Source organism: Diorhabda sublineata, chromosome 2 (genome assembly GCF_026230105.1).
Source record: "Diorhabda sublineata isolate icDioSubl1.1 chromosome 2, icDioSubl1.1, whole genome shotgun sequence".
Taxonomy (NCBI): domain Eukaryota; kingdom Metazoa; phylum Arthropoda; class Insecta; order Coleoptera; family Chrysomelidae; genus Diorhabda; species Diorhabda sublineata.
In genome coordinates, this window is record NC_079475.1 from 25,830,420 (window position 1) to 25,851,244 (window position 20,825).

At 34.5% G+C, this 20,825-nt stretch overlaps 2 protein-coding genes across 4 annotated transcripts in view; both read right to left on the minus strand.

Annotated features, from left to right (window-relative positions):
• The window catches only part of LOC130440476 (inactive rhomboid protein 1), a 136,345-nt gene extending 123,805 nt beyond the window's left edge, over positions 1-12,540 (minus strand). The window contains exon 1 of one of the 3 annotated variants that reach the window (XM_056773650.1): positions 12,523-12,540. The gene's annotated coding sequence lies outside the window, so the exon portion shown is untranslated. Of the gene's footprint in view, positions 1-7,044; positions 7,556-12,522 lie in introns of those variants that run through there. The other 2 variants (XM_056773649.1, XM_056773651.1) reach the window with 2 other exon arrangements.
• On the minus strand, positions 1,036-19,581 carry LOC130440636 (uncharacterized). Its single transcript, XM_056773894.1, has 3 exons — positions 19,125-19,581; positions 14,565-17,870; positions 1,036-1,832 (listed from the first exon to the last, which is right to left on the minus strand). Exons 1-3 carry the CDS (start codon positions 19,579-19,581, stop codon positions 1,036-1,038), a joined length of 4,560 nt encoding a protein of 1,519 aa, XP_056629872.1.
• Positions 19,582-20,825: the final 1,244 nt, after the last annotated feature.

The window sequence follows — 20,825 nt, forward strand, 5'->3', positions numbered from 1 at the left end:
GCAGTTTTTGCAGATTATCCTCATCTTCAGATATCACAACCGCGTCATCAGCGTAGCAAACTATCTTAAACTCATGTTTTCCCATTCTGTATCCTCTGCCTGCCGTTTTGACTTCTTTTATGATTTCGTCCATTATAATGTTGAAGAGTATTGGGCTGAGACTATCTCCTTGTCTGATCCCTGTTGATACTGGCATTTTACTGGAGAGTTCGTTGTTTACTCTTACATATGTGCTATTTCCGTTGTTCATGTCCCGAATGATGTCTATTGTCCTTTGGTTTACACCTCGTTTTTTTAGTAGCTCAATGACGTCATGTTATCTCACTCTGTCAAATGCTTTTGTTAAGTCTATGAAGCACATAAACGCGGTTTTATTGTACTCTATGGCCTTTTCGACAATCTGTCTTAAGATGAATATAGCATCTATGGTTGATCTATTTTTTCTAAATCCCTGTTGTTCTTCGCTCATGCCGCTACTTGAGATTTCTTCTGCAATAATTTTTGTTAGTAATTTTGAAGTCGTGCTTAGGAAACTGATCCTTCTATAATTATTTGGATCTTTCTTTTCCCCTTTTTTAAAGACGGGGATCGTTATGCTTATTTTCCATTCCTCTGGTACTTTTCTCTGGTCGTATATCTTGTTGAACATGACATGCATTTGGTCTATTAATTCATTGCCACCATATTTAAGAAGCTCGTTATTAATGTTATCCAGCCCTGGTGATTTCCTATTTTTCATCTTGCGCATTGTTGCTTCAATTTTGTCTTTTGATATTATTGTTGTTGGATGTCTTCTCCTTCCTCAGATATAATTTCTTGTTTCTGTTCTGTGGATTGGCTTGTTATTATGTCATCGTAGAGTTCATGGAAATACCTTTCCCATTCTTTTAACGTTATTGTTTTCGTGTGGATGTATTCATTGATTGGTCTTTTGATATTCCTTATCAGATTCCAGATCTTTTTTTGTCCCCCATATAAGTCGTTTTCCATGTCTGATGAGTATTTCTCCCAGAATTGTCTCTTAATCGTTTGTATTTACATATTTGTCCTATTCCTCACGACTTTGTAATTAGCATATGTAATTGTTTGACTTCTACATTGAAGATATGCTTTCCTTTTTTCTTCTGCAAGTGATTTGATTTCGTGTGTGAACCATGGTTTCGTGTTGAGCTTTCCGTTTAGGTTCACCTTTCGTTTGCCTAATGCCTCTTCTGCAGCTGTCCTTATATTAGTACTTAATCTTTTCCATGCTAGTTCTACAGTATCATCTTTCAAGATCTTGTTTTCATTTATTGCCTTCCTTAGTCTTTGCTGGTAGAGGTATTTTGTGGTATCATCGCTAAGGCTTTCTATGTTCAGCTTTTCTGTCACTTTCGGTTTGTTCTGGGTTTTCCTTTGTACGCAGTTCCGCATTATGGCTAGCACCATATGGTGGTTAGTCCCTGTGTTTACTGAGGTTAATGTTCTGACATCTAATATTTTTGAGGGATGAATATTTCTGTTTGTAATAATGTAGTATATAATCGATTTATGTCCTCTTGTGTTCTCGATATGGGGATAAAACGTGTTGTTAATGCGTAGTTCAATATGTGCACAGAATTGTATGAGTTGTTCTCCATTGCTGTTGAGTGTTTCTTCGTTAAACCGATTCTTAATTCCACTAATAACCTCGTTACCAATCCTTCCATTAAAATCTCCCAGTATCATAATTTCGTCTTGCTTCGGTATCTTATCCATGGTGATCTGCAGTTCATCATAGAATGAGTCTGTTTCTTCTTGACTTTTACTCGTATCAGCAGCATATACGCTTAATATATAGGTTTTAGTTGTTTCTGTAAATTTAAACGTGGTTTGTAGAAGTCTGTCGCTTATATATTTTATGTCTATTATGTTTTTGTCGTATTTCTCGTGCACTAATAGGCCTACTCCCGATGCTGCTCTTTCATCTTTTGGTTTCCCATTATATATCAATGTATACTCCGCGATTCTAAAGTTGCCAGCTCCTTTCTTTTTCGTCTCAGACAAGGCACATATGTCTATTTTATGTTTCTTAAGCTCTTATGGTTTCTTGGTCTTTGTTAGCAATTGATGTAACATTCCAGGTGGCTATTCGCAATTGTTGTCGCTTTCAAAATCGTTTTTTCCTTAACTTTGCCGGGTCGTTATAAGTTTTATCAGTCCTATCCGAGGCTACTTTCTTCGTTCTCTGAGCAAATGGCTGTTTTACATGAGGTAGGTAGCTAGCCTTGCCTTACAACTTTCCTCTTTTATCCGGGCTTGGGACCGGCAGCATGGTCGTTGAGCTACTGAATCCGTCCAACGGCCATACTGGCAGAGTTTATCTCGACTGTACCGTGTACTATTATGTTTGATGTACAGAATGTTTCATAAGAAATGACCAATCTGTAAACTGTAAATTTCAGGCCCTGTGATACATAAATATATTACAGGTTTTTCAAAAATTTGGTTTTTAAAATTCCCTTCTGTATTTATTTCTAAATAAGTAAGGCAAATTTTTTGTCATGAGAATTAGTAATTTTAATTTTAGTACGACTAATATAGGATGGAAAGTATCCCTTGTTGCTTCAGTAAACATGAATGAGATAATATTTGTGAATTATTCTTAACTATAGTCTCAATTATAGTTCATGTATTGAGGTTTAATATTTTATAAAACAATTAGAATCTATTTGACGTAAAAAATATTGATTTTCAATGCCTTCAAGTGATAGTGGTGAGAAACTGCTTAAAGCTTAATCTAGAATGTAAAAAAGTTCTGAAAGAAGTGATGAATGATGCTGCAAGGGTCAACTTGATGGAAGTGCCTGTTGGATGATTTGCTCGTCTCGCAAACGGGATCGATAGAATCAGCAATGGGCTCCATGATTTAGCATGATTCGACATTTTACTAGCTTTCTAATGGAACATGGTAATCTAAGACCCCATCATCTTAGAATGGGCTTTTCGGATGATTTAGAACGCCACGAACAACTTTTAAACAATTGAATGAACCTTACCGTTTTACCTAGAGACGTTAAAAAGTTCAAGCCTAGGTACCTCAAAAGTTTTTCAAAGGACATAGGCCTTTTATAATTTTAAATTGGGCACGACGAGCCTGCCATAAGGTCTATGTGCGCCAACAAACTATCATAATGATAACGTGATACCAAAACCAACAAAGCTATTTTAAAAAGAGAGAAATCTCTAATAAATGGATATTTTGTTGAAAATTCTATGTTCAACTGTTTACACTGCTCAAAACCAACAAAATAAATGATAACTAGCTTTTACCCGCGGCTTCGCTCGCATCAAATCCATTAAATAAGTATCAGAAATCATTATAATAGAAAAGAACGAATTCTGTAGCTATATTAGAACCTGAGATATAGATCTTTGAATGTAGAAAAATTGCCAAAAACCTACAAAAATCCATAACTCCACATTGAATGTCCGCGCCTAGCTCCTCTCCAACTAAACCGATTTAAGTGTTCAAAAACTCAAAAGAAAGAAGGTGTTTCAGCGAGTGTTCGTCTCTATCTTGAATAGAACCTGCGATATTGAGGATAGAACGTGTGTAAGTGAAAAACTCCCATAAGTAATGTACAGGAGGAAATCAAATTTGAGTATAACTTGAGAATGGTGAAAATTAGATGAAATCCGATGGTTGATGGCTGATCTGTACATCAATACCTTTCATTGAAAAAAAAATTAAGCAAATCGGTTGGGTAGAACGCCTGAACGGACTCGGAATGGAAATCATCAATTTTTTTAATATATAAGATATATACTATAGGCTTGTATAAATTTTATGGATATATTGAACATTATTAAACATGAACCAAATTGCTCTCAATAGTTTAAGTTACAAATACTCCTAAAAACAATGAAATCTTGTCAACTTATGATTCGATGGAAAATAACATTTTTGTGTTAAAATTTAAAAAATTCAAGTAAAAGCTTTTGTCGATGAATATATTGAAATTTTTTTTGAATAACTTTCAGTATTTGTCATCATTAATATTGTTGGTGGGCTCTCGTCATACCATTGGATCTTCAACAGACATAATTCTTCTATTCCGTTTCTACATTCTACATCTGACACAGCACACATGGGGAGCTCTATCTTTGTCTTGATCTCGAAACAACAATACAAAAATACATGAGGTAAACCTTGTTCACAAAATGGTCTGGCCTGTAACTTCACAATAAATTCTCCACAAGTATAACAAAACTGCTCAGGTGAAATTTGGCATCTACCACACATATCACTTGCCATTTTTATTTTAGTTGTTAAAAAAATGTATTAACTACAAAGAGAACATCAAGAGAGGATTTTCAATAAAAACCTCCCTTTTGAAACTTACCAACTAACTAATGCAAAAGTATATACAAAAACATTTAGAGTCTGCAAAGTAAGTCGGTTTATTTGAAACGCTACAATCTACACTAGTAAACTAGCAAACAAGTTTGGGTGCACAATTAGCACAATCAGCAAATATAGCAATAAATTTGAAGAAAAACTATTTGCTGATTTCTTCTTCGGATCTAGGAGCTTTCAAGTCTCTCTCTATTATTCTGTTTAACAATGATTTGATGCTATTACTTATCAAGTGATACTTGTTTGGATTTAAGAAGCATTGTATGATTCCCACGTGATTTACACATAAACACTACACAATTTGAAGATGATGATGATGATGTTAGTAATTCATTTTCATAGGATGGAAACTTCTGAGGATATTAACTAACTGGTGAATTATTTGATTTATAATTGGGCTAACATTAAAACGTTCAACATACATTCTTACTAGGTGCAAATATTTCGAGGGCAAATATAAAATGAGCTATTACAGACCTTGGCCGTTAGCCACATATCCCTATTATATTTTATTTATGTCGTATACGCGCCATTATTATTAGGAATCAATCCACTGGAAACTCTCAAATCTTGCAAAAGCTTGAGCTATAGCCTCGTAATTCTATCGTTACAAATCCTGTCGCCAAACTTTTAAACAGACCGATTTATTCAAAAACACAACATTTTTTTTGTAAGAAATCGCAAACGAAGTGTTAAAGGGATATTTTTAAAATATATTAAGGTTATTTGATACCATCTAGTAGTAGCCACTAACCTATTACACAAAAAAATGTTATAGAATAGAATTTATGAGTCCAAATAAATAATAAAAAAACCGTGTACATATAAACTAGAATCAGAATACCTCTCTACTGTTATTCGTCTAAACCTACAAACGATTCTTATTAAAAAAAATTGCTGATAATAGAGGAATCCAATGAGTAACAAAGGAACCATAACAAGACTTTACAAAACATAATGAGCGCCTTATAGACGTAGGCAAAAGAAGCAATGCTCAGAAATCGATAAATCTAAATCCATGCTTGATGATTTCACAAACAGAATAGAATATATGCATTTATTAAAATAAATTGCGATTCGTGCTTCATAAGAAAACGGTCAATATCAAAAATAAATGATTAAGCTAAGAGAAAGAAAAAAATATGTAACTTGTCGTAGAAAGGGATTCAAAACCATCGACAGATAATCATCGTTAGGCGAAGTAATTAGTCATGCGGACGAAAATTAGCCAGAGTAACTCAAACAAAAAAACATATTGTTATTTACACTATCTGCTTTCAACTTATTAAGCACTGTCCACGAAACCCGTGGGATCGACGCTCATCAGCTTGGTACACAATTGGAATCAATTGGAATAAACTCTTCTTCATTAAGTAATAATGCACATATTCCAATTCATCCCTGAATTCAGTAATATAATTTTGTTCCAAGCAAACAAATATGAATCTAAATAAATTTGAAATAAATGCCCGCAGAACGTTGATGTTACAGTTTGTGTTCAAAGCACAATTTTCAAGCTCTTGGAGACAAATATTTATCTGGTGTTTGAGGAGAAAGGGCAAAACGCATTTACTACTGTAAAATTTGAAGATAACTAACGACGAGCGTTCGGGACGGCCAAAAACTGAGACAACTATTGATATCATCAAAGAAGCTCATTGCTGCATTTGTTAACTTTAAATTAAAAACGCATTCGAATGAATATATCCCATGCCTTAAAGACACGGTTTAATTTGCAGGAGAGGTATTTTCACTAGACGAAGACATTATGGCATTCGTAAATGCCTATTTTGAAGAGAGAGATGGCAACTATGGTTTGTATGGGCCAAAATTCTAAAGCACCGCTAGATCGAGATTTATTTATATACTATGTTGAAACATAAAAATGTTTATTTTCTTATGTCATGTAGGAACTTTTCGAACAACCCTTAAAACAAGTAGGTATAGTAGGTATACTTTTATGGATTAACCTCTATAAAGAATTTGTAATTCTTTTCCATTTTCCAAACTCTCATACCTTACTAAATAATTACAATCAAATGCAAACAGTTTGGTGTGAAAATTTGAGAGCTGCCGCAAGCTATTTTCGCGTTATTTGAGAATTTAGATCACCTTAAGATGATATTAATTATTACCCGACCTGAAAAGTTATCTGAGCTCTAAGTCGAAGTTAAAACTTACAATCAAATGAAATGAATATCACAGAGTTTTGTTTTTTCCCTATAAATTTCAACATTTCTAAATATCATCTGTGAACTTGAAGACGTTTGTTGTTGAAGTGAGTTGTTAAATATCACAAAAACGGTAAAAAAATATTTGTATGAATTTTTTTTAACCATTTTTTAACTTCTATGAAAGTGTAGCAAGAAATTCATAAAAATAATAATCAATTATTATGCTGCTGCTGCTTCATCTGACGTTCATACATTTCATAAGACGTTAAGTCCACAGGTGCATATTTGGGAGCCTTTCATATAACGGCATGAAAATTATATTCTTATGTGAATATTTCTTGGTTTTGTACATTTTAAAGTTGAGATTCGCACAAGGTTATCAAAAAGAAATTCTTGAGAATTGCGCATATTATGTCAAAAACATCTGTCCGCCAAATATAGTACAAACCAATTGATATAAACCCGAGTAGTATAATACAAAAATATAAATACCTTCAGAATAAACTCAAAAAGCATTAATCCACGTAAACATTCTGGAATTGTACCACTAAATGCGAGCCTAATAGCGACATCAACATAAAATGTATACGCCTAAAGCAAATTGCAAAATGGCGTACTGCTTGTGAAAATGGCAACACTAAACACAACTTCCGACACTTTAAAGCTCACTGCGCTAGAAATTCTCGAAAAATACTGAAGATACACCAAGGTTTTAATAACTAATAACACGGACCTAATTTTGGATTTTCACTAAAAGAACCCGAAACGTACAATCGCTGGCTGTCATTTTACAATTTCACTAGTTTCCTGATATCCGTCAAAATAGATTCCTGATGGATTCAATGCAATACACATCCTTCTTAAAGTCTTATTCGTACACTACACTCTCGATAATTGAATAATTATTGTTGTTACACTTATTTTGTTAAAGAAAAAGTACAAATAGGCAGACTTGTGTTAGGGTTGCGCGACATACATATACAACCCCTATAGTCTTATTATCGACGTGCGCCTCGCTGATGGAGAGAGGTAGGGAGTTTAACGACTCGATAGGGGAAACTGCCGCCCCTTCGCAGGAATACTAGTTTTAATAATTCACAGTTTAAACTTTCTTAACAATTGCTTAACATATTGAGAAAACAAACTTTAGAAGCCAAAAATTTGCAAATTCATTTTTTACTCGTACTCGAAAAAATTTCCTGTACAATATTTTCTAATCATATTTTCATTTTAGCTGATTGAATTGCTCGCCCTAATGTGTGTTTGATCAGCTAGTGGCTTATTAGAAATTGAAATTTGAATTTTGAATCCACAAACGCATATCTAATAATGCATTTACTCATTAACACGCATCATTTAAATTGAACTAGTATTGATGATATCCCAGAGATACCAAAAACTTGGAGTTTCATCAAACTAATCACTGGTGTTTTACCGGTTAGAAAAAAAAACGTCCCCTCGTCCAAAAATAACATACTATTCTTTAATTTAGAGAGGAACTATCGCAAACAAGAGATCATCATACTGTCCGAATGTCAAGCAGCCATTAGAGCTCTAAGCTCCATTATCCAAGCATCCAAACTCGTTTGAGATTGCCTAGAAAAATCAATGGATTTCTGGATACACCGAAACGAAGGGAAATTATAACCAGAGAAGATCTACTGCATGTATCAACCTAAGTAAGAACAATCTATGAATACTAACATACTCTCGAAGTATGAAACACTAAGGAACTCCAGAGTACCACACTTGGGAGCGCTTGAAATAGAAGACGAAGAATTACAACCATTCCACATTGTGGACTTTTTAAAAGGAGTGGGATTAACGGATCTCGGGTTCTCCAGTATCGCAGCAAGAAAGGGGCGACAATAGATCCTTTGAGTCACAGCAAAAATTCACAGTCTGCTTCGTTATTCACACCTGCACACCTGATAACATTTTTGACAGTCCTACATGAGAAGCCTTCATTCATCCGAACTTTAGAATAAATGAAATGCGGAGAATGTTATGTTATAAAGTCAGATTTCAGTCATTTCACCGGATGTCAAAGGAAACATTCAATATTTTATTGACCGCAGTATTTCCGTTCATTCAAAAATTGAAAACAAGCTAAAAATTTATTGTTGGTGTAGAACTTGTGCAACTTATTTCTAACCATCAAAATTTTATACAACTAACATTTCTTTTCACACGAATCATTTTTACAAGAATTTCATTTAAAGTGAGTTCAACAGTTAGCATTTTCTCTTTTAATACGAATACTTTTGCTTTAACACGATTTTAGTTATTTTAAGAATTCTGGTCCTGTTCTACTATGTTGTCGAAGCTAAAGATGCGACGGGCAGTTTAGAAGGTCTGTTCACTTTTTCTTGTGACTGTTTTTTTATGAAAAGAATTTCTCTTAACAACTTTTTATTATTAACTGAAATCTGGAGACTTCTAGAATCCGAAATTTTCACAATATAACAGCCGTAAGTCAGTCGACAATTCCATATTAGTGAATAGTCAAGGGTGTGTTAGAGTTAGTGAATAGTTAACAAAATATTGTGTGTGATTGAATACTGTTTATATGAATAAGAACATTGCACTAATATAACATTATTAGGCTACTTTTTATCCGTATCATCATCACCATGCCGTTTAATCCATTGCAGTGTTACAGTCGTCACTTAAGAATCCTACCTTCATGTTTTCATGTTTTGATTCTGTCAATTTCATATTTTAATACAGACCAAAGTAGGTCGGAACGTCTATATTTTTATTTTTTTAAAGAACTAATTTTAAAGCAAAAAAGACCAGAAATCAGAACGGTTTAGCATCAAAAAATATGAAAAGGTGAAAAAGGAGAGAATTTATAACTTCCAAATCCAAATATCTTCAGGTTTCGAATAATTAATATTCGTAAATAAATAAAATTATTTGTTAGAAATATATTTCCATGTAAAAAACGCTGTAGATAAAGTGAAACCAATTAATTCATTAATTAATGTCTGTTGAGAGCATGAACAGTTGTACAATGATTTAAATTATAATAATGGTCTCTTTTTCGTTACCAATTTGCTAATTGAAACTTAATTTTCTAATATGAGCGAGCTGAAACACATTTGCTCATATACACGTTTAATTAAACCGAGGTTAATTAATTCTTCCAAATTTCTTGTACCGACAATGAAAAAATGTTTCGGTAGTTGTACAATAAAAAATATCTGTTGTTAAACCATCCCACACCAAGCTGGTTTTCATGCCCACATTGCCATCATCAATTGATGGTGTTGCATATAAAATTAAATTAGAAAATCTTTTTTAAATGATAAATTAGTAAAGTTTATATATTTTTACTTGAAGGATTATTAAAATGAGCCGAGAGCAAAAGAGAAAATGGCACGCGTCCTGAAAGAATATTTCGAGCACTGTTTCAAAAAATGGAAGGTTCTTATGGAAACTGACAATAAGCACCTAATAATGTGTGAATTCAAAATAAAATATTTTACGGAGTCAATTTCTTTATTTAATAACCACACCTCGTAAACTTCAAGACGTTTATTCATGCTTTTTTATCTTCTCTATCTATCGCTACGTCATGAGTACAATAAATTTCCTGTCCCTGAATAGACCAATACCCAGTAGATTATGTTTGTGTAATTGTGTGATCCTCGATTTACAGGATATACTTCATATCCAGTTTAGAACGCTTTAAGTGGCATTATCCTCAATTCTCAGCTACGTCCATTTAACCCAAATTCGAATTCCTACATTTATTTCTCTCTGTAAATCCAAAAAGGAGAAATTGCATACTTAACTCTAGGTTATATCGGCGAGCGAATTTAATTTCCTGAATATTAATAAATCGTTTCCTGGAAACACACTCTGTAATCCAATCATTTTTGCAGGGACGGAATTTAAATTGCTAAACTGAATATGTTCAAAGTCGATCACCACTTATTTAACGATTGCCGTAATATTTAAGCGTGGAATAATTTAAATTTTACCCAGGGTCAGTAGAGCTTCAAAAAAAATCGAGAATTAATAAATACATAATTAAAATAACTGCAAGCGAAATGCTAGTGAAGGATGTTCAATAAAAGCAACCAGGATTAACCCACCCACATTTTGATTCATGCTGAGTATTATAATTCATTTCGGATACACGAAATTGTTCTGTGTGCTCTCCTCATATCCTACGATGACCCACGTTTAGGTTGGGACACAATTCCGATTCGACTCCGATCATGCAGCCGACGAGTGGGGAGTAAATTGAATTCTTCAAGCGTTATGGTTCATCACATTTCACCACTGTGTCACTGGGCGTTTTTTATCGATACAGCATTTTAAAATTACTGAGCTGTATAGTCCTTTGAGACGATTTGAACTGACTTAAGTCAGTAAGTACATAAAAAATTCTTCGATATTCAGCGGAGGCTCCAAAGAAATACAAAACGATCTGTTGCCGTGCATTTTTGTACCTTGTCATGACCAAATAATTGAGGAAATTGATAATTCTTCTTTTTTGACGATCTTCTAGGCGAATGAAACACGGACGGTATTCTAAAATATCAACTAGTATTTTTTTTAGATGTGTTCGCAATGCTGAGCCAATTGAACGCTTATTGAACTACTTAATTCCTGAACTATATGATGCAGAGTCACTTATTAAAACAATTCTTATAGAATCTATAATTCAAAATTTTACCCAAAATTTACAGATTACAGAATATTGATGGAGCAGCGGTTGTAAGTGGTTTTCATGCAGGCGTTCAAGTATCAATTAAAAATAGGTTATTTACGTAACTAGTTATGGAAAAAGCGATATTGTTCAACAAGAGTAATATTTGCTAAATTTACAAATTACACGAGTTAAACAATATTGCTCTTTTCATAACGTGTTTACGTACGTTTTATCTAATTCCGCGCTTTCATAATATTTAATAAAATCTTCAATAAAAATATAAATGTGGAATCAAATAGTGTTACAATGGAAGCAAAGCCAAAACAAGTCAAAAGTAATCACTTGAAATGTCTTCAGATAGCGTCTTCAGACATTCCATTTGAAGTAAGAGTCTGCAAATGCTGTCCGCGCCTAGCTCCTCTCCAACTCAACCGATTTAAGTGTTCAAAAACTCAAAAGAAAGAAGATATTTCAGCGAGTGTTCTTAAATAAAAATGAACTCTGTAGCTATATTAAAACCTGAGATATAGATCTTTGAATGTAAAAAAATTGCCAAAAACCTACAAAAATCCATAACTCCACATTGAATGTCCGCGCCTAGCTCCTCTCCAACTAAACCGATTTAAGTGTTCAAAAACTCAAAAGAAAGAAGGTGTTTCAGCGAGTGTTCGTCTCTATCTTGAATAGAACCTGCGATATTGAGGATAGAACGTGTGTATGTGAAAAACTCCCATAAGTAATGTACAGGAGGAAATCGAATTTGAGTATAACTTGAGAATGGTGAAAATTAGATGAAATCCGATAGTTGATGGCTGATCTGTGCATCAATACCTTTCATTGAAAAAAAAATGAAGCAAATCGGTTGGGTAGAACGCCTGAACGGACTCGGAATGGAAATCATCAATTTTTTTAATATATTTTTTGAAACTGACACATTGCGAGTTTACTTAAGACATTAAAAGTATAGTGGTAAAATATAGTTACGACCTCAATAAAGATGGAAAGTAGTACTTGTTGAATAATATTTTTCAAGCATGATCTGGTTAACAGTGATCAATGAGCAGTTTGAAATTTAAAACTAAGATATACCTCAGCATTCCTTAGATTTGGTAGAATAGATTGTACGAAGTTCAACGTGCACACACAAGCTTCACTTTAACTGAAACTTCAAACTAACTCAAACGGCTTTATCCTCTTAAGTCTTCTTTCTAACTCAGTATTAACAAGGAGCCTCGACATTGACTTGATGATGTTTGGAAGTGAAGTTTTTTTCAAAACATTGCAGAAAACCTAAAATTTCTTACCTCAAGCCTCCACTGACTTAAAAACAGTTCAATAGAATACATTCTCCGGCATAATGCTTTTTAATTTAAGGACTGGATGCTTCATATAGCTCCTTGCTAATAGCTTTTCCGTTTTCACACAATTTTACTTCTTAAGAAATTTGGCGATTCTTCTGATATAAATTGTTTCGATTGTCTTTAACTTCCTTCATCATAATCTAGAGTTATCTTCCACTCATTTCATTGACTGTACAATTTTTTAGAGCAAGAACATTTCATCAACATAGTAGGAGCTTGCACTGATACTGGCGTAGAGGATAGGGTCGAAGATGTTCAATAAAATATCTTAAAGGAGATCTGGATTATCAATAGGGCCAAATAGAGTAAAATACACTTTTTACCAAGACTACTTAACGAACCCTATATATAAATTCATGTAGAACAGGTTAGACAGAAAGCAAACGACTTTCTCTTACAGGGAATCCGTCCTTGGATTTAGAAAAATGGAACAAACCAAGAGAGTGGTCACTGACGCCTTACATTCAGATAGAGGAGAACCATCGAATGTTTTTAATTGAAAAATGCGGGACAATGACCAACCAAGAGAGTATCCAGCCCAAATATGGCATCACCGGTTGACTGCATCATACACCATATCTACGATTTCAATGCAAAAGAATAATTTTAATTGTTACTCTTGCTACTTTTGGGCCTAGCTCCTCAGAAAATACTATGAAAATTTTATTCAAAAACTATCTAACTAATTTTGTTGTAACTGTTTAAATTTCCACGATAATTATAATTAAACAAGTATGGAACTATCTAAGTCCTGGCCTGTATAAACTGTTGTGTTTCCCGCATGAAGCAAATGTTTGCTAGTGACATTTCTGAGATTTATTCTCGGCAGTCATGTAATTTAAAATAGAGCCTCATTATATATTCCTCAGTGTTCCATGAACTGAAACTACTGTAACAATGCCATAAATTTGGTAACGAATGAATGTTACCAAGTGCTAATAGACCTATAGCCAACTTCGTACAACTTGAGAGTTATCTTCATATTACGAATATAACACGTTTCCAGTTCTCACTCATCTAGATAATCTCTTACAGATGTCAAACAAATTTAATTTATGCATAGAGGAAAACTGCGAAATTGTCGAAATCAATGTTATATTGATTTGTATCGTGTACAATGGATAATCTATCAAATGAAATTTTTTGAATAAAATATCCTCCAATCACACCACATGAATTAATTAGCTTTCTTTTTATATGGAACAGAACATCATAGAACGTGGACATATTTAAGTGATAGATGACGACTAAGTATAAGTATAAAACTTTGTCTACTCCACGAAACGAATTTCAACGCCTCAATCTGCCTACTCCTTGGAATTTTACCGAGGAAATGAAAAGCTGCAACAAAAACAATATAAATGGATTAAAATAGAAATAATATGCTTACCATAAAGAACACTGTTGACACTAACACTCCTACTACTGGTCTTGAGTTAACTGGGGAGCTAGTCGCCTGGACCTTGTAATTATAGGGGACCTATTGGCGGATTTAGAGGTTTTGGCGCGCGTGAGAAGTATAGTTTTAAAGGAAATTTTGTTGATGGTTGAAGTGGTATTGGAGCAAAATGGATGAAGAAGGTGTTTTAAAGTTGCCGGCAATCTATGGCTATCGTCCCTTGTGTTCAGACACTTTCTCTACTTCAATAGCTTCTCGAATTATCCTTGACAACAAGTGTTTCTTTGTGTATTATAGTTATTATTAACACGTTCACATTAACATTTATTTGTAAGAAAATTTTTACATAGCTTTAACAACAGAACTTATTATATTATCTCATTTCTTCCATTCACTCAGTAGTCGGTTGGTCGGACAGCGTTGCCAGTTTTCATGAGTTTTGAATTAATTCTGGCGTGAACATACTCCCCGCGTTGAAAGCATAAGGATGGCTTTCAAAGGTCAACTGGAAGGGGGCAGATTTTTTGAAAGCTTCTTTTGATGATTTCTCCAGAGGGAGTTCTTATAGAAGCGACCCTAGCGATACCGTCAGGGCCTCTATGGAGCTTGCTGATTCTACCTAATAACCACTGAGTGGGCATAGTGTTCTCGCCTTTCACTAAAACGAGAGAATCTTCTACTAGATGGCCTTGGTTGGACTTCCATTTGGTGCGTCTTTGGAGCTCCGCAATGTACTCAGATTTCCATCTGTTCCAGAAGTGCTGTGCTAATTGTTGTACGAGCTGAAATCTGGAAAGTCGATTCATTTTTATGTCGGTGACATCTTGATCAGGTGCTGCAATTATTGGTCTTCCAATCAAGAAGTGAGCTGGGGTAAGAGGTCCAAAATCGTTGGGATCAGAGCTCAGTGGGCATAAAGGACGCGAATTCAAAATCGCCTCGATTTGTGCGAGAACTGTGGCAAATTCTTCAAATGATAAATGAACTTGGGTCAAAACGCGCCTTAAATGATGCTTTACGCTTTTGACAGCTGCTTCCCACAAACCTCCGAAATGAGGAGAGTAGGGTGGTATAAAACTCCACTCTATATTCTGAGAGCTACATTTCTCGATTATAGTGTTGCTGCCATGTTTTAGAAAATCCTTTAGCTCTCGCTGTGCCCCGACGAAGCTTGTTCCATTGTCGGACAATATTTTTGATGGTTTGCCTCGTCTAGAGACAAAACGATATAGCGCTTGAATAAATGATTCTGAAGAAAGGCTAGAAATCAATTCCAAATGGACTGCTTTAGTTGATAAACAAATAAATACGCCAATATAACATTTACTTAAACGACAACCTCTACCTTTCTTATCGTTAATCATAAATGGCCCCGCGTAATCAACTCCCACTATTGAAAATGCACTAGAAGGATTAGTTCTATCGCGCGGTAAGTAGGCCATAATTGGCTGTATGGTTTTAGCATTGAATTTGAAGCATTTCACACAATTCTTAACAGTCTTTCGTGCAAGATTTCTACCGGATATAACCCAGTAATTTTCTCTTATAGTGCTTAAGAGCAGCTGAGGGCCGCCATGCAATAGGCGTTCATGTTCTTGTAAAAATAGTAGCTTTGAAAAATGATGCTTTGAATTGATCAAAATTGGATGCCTTTTGTCAAAGGAGTAATTTGAATGTTTTAGTCGCCCTCCTACGCGTAGCAAACCATCGGGTTCTAGAAAGGGACTAAGACTTAATAGATTACTATGGGAGCTCAAAGGCTTGTTATTTTTCAATGTTTCAATTTCGGTAGAATACGATTGAGATTGACAAATTCGAATGAGACATTTTAGAGAATCACTTAACTCCTGTACTGTAAGAGAACCGCCTCTTCTGCGATTTCTCTGAAGACAATTATCCTTAAATCGTAAAATGTATGCCATTGTTCGTTGCATTCTTGAGAAATTTGAAAAACGTTCAAAGGGAAAACTCAGAGTAGGGGGCGCAACATTGGTCAGAAGACTGGATTTAAGTTCAGGTAAATCATGAAGCACCTCCAGCTTGTCATTGGGCCAAAAACTTGGGTCCTTAGCTAGCCAAGTAGGGCCGCGCCACCACAAATCAGAGTTTAAAATTTGACTAGGATATATTCCCCTTGAAGCAATATCTGCTGGATTATCGTGGGTGGGGATGTGCCTCCAATCGGCGTGTTTAGTGAGAGACTGAATTTCTGCCACTCTATGGGCCGTGAATGTTTTTAGCAGATTCGGGCTTGTGCGTACCCAAGCTAGAGTTATAGTTGAGTCCGACCAAAGTGTGAAAGATTTGAATTGAATTTTCAAAGCAGTTTTAGCTTTATCTGTTAGGCGGGCTAGAAGCAATGCTGCGCATAATTCCAACCGCGGGATTGGTATTGTTTTTATAGGTGCCACCTTTGCTTTGGCGCATAACAGGGATACATGAACCTTTTGATCGGAATCAATACTTCTCAAATAAACACAGGCTCCGTAAGCCTTTTCCGAAGCGTCAGCGAAACCATGCAGTTGTAATTCAACAGCATTCTTGCAAATAGCTTGTCTGTTTAACTCAAGATCGTTCAAAATAAGAAGCTCCTTCTCCAACCTTACCCAATTTTCAGATATAGCTTTTGGAATAGCGTCATCCCAAGCTAATTTATTTTCCCATAATTTTTGCATTATCATTTTTGCGATAATAGTACATGGGCTTAGTAAACCAAGGATGTCGAATATTTTTGATATAGTAGATAAAATTGTGCGTTTTGTGACCTTTGTACCTATAGGATTGGTATGAATTTTATATTGAAGCTTATCGTTATTGCAAACCCATATCAAGCCTAATGTTTTTGTTTTGCCATCATGCGCAAATTCTAGTATATCGGATTTTAAATCATTTGAACTTATATTTTTGAGCGCGTTGGTGTCGTTAGAGCACCATTTTCGGAGTGCGAAACATCCCGATTTAAGAGTGTCACTTATCGCTTTACATATGTATTGCGCATGCTCAAGTGTAGGTGCACCTGTTAACAGGTCATCTACATAAAAGTCGTGCTTAATGATTTCGGCTATTTCCGGGTTCATTTCTTGAATATCCTCAGCGAGTTTAGCTAAACAGCGTATTGCAAGATAACTGGCAGAGGCTTGCCCGTATGTAACGGTATTTAGCTGGTAGACTTCCAGGTTATCACTCGGATTTTCGCGCCATACAATTTTTTGCAAATGCCTTTGCTCGGGCGTTATTGAAATTTGCCGGTACATTTTAACTATGTCTGCCGAAACTACATAGTTATATTTCCTAAACCTTAAGACTATTGATAGTAAATCGTCTTGTAAAACGGGTCCAATGACTTGAATATTGTTGAAGGATAGACCGTTGCTAGAGGGCGCTGATGCATCGAAAACTACCCGTAGTTTTGTGGTCAAACTCTCTTCTCTCAAAACTCCGTGATGCGGCATGAAATATTCGAAGCTTGAATCATTGCCGTTACAAATTGTCATATGGCCTAGCTCTTTATACTCGTTCATAAATTGTATATATCTGCTGTGCAGCATTGGATCTCTCCTGAATTTTCGTTCTAATGCATAGAAACGTTTTTCGGCTTGAGCTTTCGACTCACCTAAACTAGAAGGTTGTTGCTTCAAAGGTATAGTGACTGTAAAACGTCCGTTCGCGTCTCTGGTAGTAGTTTTGATGAAATTGTCCTCGCAAAATTGTTCATCTGGAGAAAGTTGTCGCGTGCTAGATATTTCCTCGATTTCCCAAAATTTGGCTATTGAATTTAATAATTCCTGGTTTATACTTAAATTACAAGAAGCCTTTTCAACGTTGTTAGTACTTATTTGCCCAGATACAACCCAACCTAGCACTGTATCAATTAATAGCGGCATATTTTTTCCTAACGAAATTTTGTTATTGCTTAAAATTGTCCAAAATAGGTCCGCGCCAATGAGCATGTCTACTGGTCCGGGAATATTGAATTGTGGATCAGCTAGCTTTAGATCACCTGGAATCGCCCAAGATTGCGTGTTGATTCGACAACACGGCATCACACTTGTAATCTCTTTTAGAATATAACAATTGCCATGCGCTTTAAAATTGGTATGTATAGATTTAAATGAAACCTTACACCTTTTACTGACCTTTGAAATATTGTTTGAAATTCCGAAAATTGAAAGATCTGTTTTATGTGTCGCAATATTCAAACGCTTTTGCAAATCCTCCGTTATAAAGGAAGTTTGAGAACCACAATCTAATAACGCTCTTGCTTTGTGAAAATTATTGAAATTGTCTGAAATGAGTAAACAGGCGGTAGATAATAGCACCTGCCCCGCCGCTGGTACCACTACGCCACTGCTTAGTGCTGCGGAACTTGAGCTCGCGTTGTCCGCTATCTCGAGTTTTTCATGCAAAATTGTATTGTGCCAAGCTTTACACACTTTGCAAGGCCCTAATTTACACTGTTTGACAGAGTGACCCGAACGCAAACAGTTATGGCAAAGATTTGATTTTTTGACAAAATCTTTTTTTTGTGTTATTGTTAATCCGAGAAACTCTGCACAACGATATATTGAATGCTCTTTCTTGCAATAGGAGCATGTATATGTACTTGAGGTCAATGACCTTACTCTACTTTGTTTATTGAATTTATTTTCCTCATTACTAAATTTTGAATCTGATTTATTTAAACTGAGACTGTTCTTTGATTCTAACATATTAAGAAAATTGGAACGTTTTTGTAAAAATTGTAGGAATTTATCTAACTTTGGCAATTCTTCCTGATCTCTATTTTCCCTTTCCCATTCAAGGTTTGAGCTAGTATCTAATTTATTAGTAATCCAAAAAATTAGTAGAGGATCCCAATTAGTTATATTTTGCCCCAATTGTTCAATAGATCCCAAATGTTTGTGAATATCGTCAGCTAAATTTTGTAGTTTTTCAGCTGTCGGTTTTTGTATATTTTCTAATGAAAAAATAGCTCTAATATGTTCATATATTAATTTTTTAGTATTGTCAAATCTTTTTGAAATTGTGGCCCATGCCACTTCATAATTGTCGGCCGTATATTTGATTTTGGAAATGGACGCCGCTGCTGTTCCTCCTAGTGCACTTCGCAAGTAATAAAATTTTTGAATATTATCTAATTTTTTACTATCATGAATAAGGCTTTTATATGTGTCCCTGAATTCTAACCAATCTTCAAAGTTTCCACTGAATTTAGGAAGTGATATATCCGGAAGCTTTATACCCTCGTTTTTACAACAAGCTTTGTCTGAAATCACGCTAAGATTTGTATCATTATCGTGATTATTGTAGCTTTGTAAAATGTTTTTAGCAACAGCGATTGCATCATAATATGAATTTTCAAATCTCTCTCGTTCGATTAATTGCTCATCTAAATTTATATCATCCTGTAACTCTATTTCTAATTGATATGATTTGAATTCGTCAAGATAATTTTCGGCATCACGTAACCTATCTTTTAATTTTGTAACTTCTGTTTGGCTTAAATTAGATATAGTTGCAAATTCATTTACCGCTTTTGTGAAAATAGTTAACTGAGCTTTAATTACACCTCTTTTCTTTATTAGTTTGCCAAGTTCTGCCATTTTATATTGTCAAATTGTTCAAGCACAAACAGAGAAGCTTTGAAATCGCAAATGGAAAGAAAAATTCGGAAATAAATAATTTGGAACAAACTCACTCTGATTTCGGTCGAACTGCCTGATTCTTGCAATTGAACTAGTCGGCCAGTTGAGTTGATGTCTGGTCGCCGTGATATTGTATCGACTACTTGTTTGGTCGATCACTTTGCACTCGTTGATAGTTGCTTGCAGCACGTGGTAAATTGTTTTTGGGTTATAGTTGTTAATAATATATTGTTTATTGCGAATTTTCACTGGTTTTGTTTATAATCCGCTCGTAAGGACCATTTTTTGTATTATAGTTATTATTAACACGTTCACATTAACATTTATTTGTAAGAAAATTTTTACATAGCTTTAACAACAGAACTTATTATATTATCTCATTTCTTCCATTCACTCAGTAGTCGGTTGGTCGGACAGCGTTGCCAGTTTTCATGAGTTTTGAATTAATTCTGGCGTGAACACTTTGCTCTGACGGAAATACGTCGATTTGTCTGGCCAATATAGGAACGGGGGCAATCTGCGTAGGGGATTCCATATACTCCATGCTGTTCTTTGATGAATGCACTGATTAGGTGGGAAAGTTTCTGATTGGGTTTGAAGATTGTGCGAATTTTGTCTATCCTTTCTTATAAAAAATCAATATTTTCACAAATACTGTCGATAAGTCGAAACCTCAATTTTTATCAAAAATTTAATACAGAAGAGACCTAAATCGAGAACATTTAGAAGCATTATTCAAATACTTATAATTGAAATAATTGAAAAAAATGTTATATAAATTCGATAAAGTATTAGATTTAATTTGAATTAATTGAATTATTTTTTTTAAATGTCAAAATATGATAGATACGTAACAATATATAAATTTGAAAATTGAATTGATTAAATTATGATAAGTTTTTTATGTCTTGTCTATCATTGATTAATAATGTATTTTGTTTTATAGATAATTTCTTTGCTTATTAAGGTTTTGATATTTTTGAAATGAAGTTCAAACTCAAGAAGTTTAAAATATATATATATATATTTACTTAAAAAGTTGAAGGAAACAAGTTAATATATAATTAGAAAGTAATAATTCCTATTTATCCAACTTTCCTTAAAATTTCTGAGTCTGTGTCTCAATTTTTTCATCATACACTTCCATTATTTTACTTTTTTATGAGGACTATTTTTTTATTTTACGCTAAATCGCTGTAAAA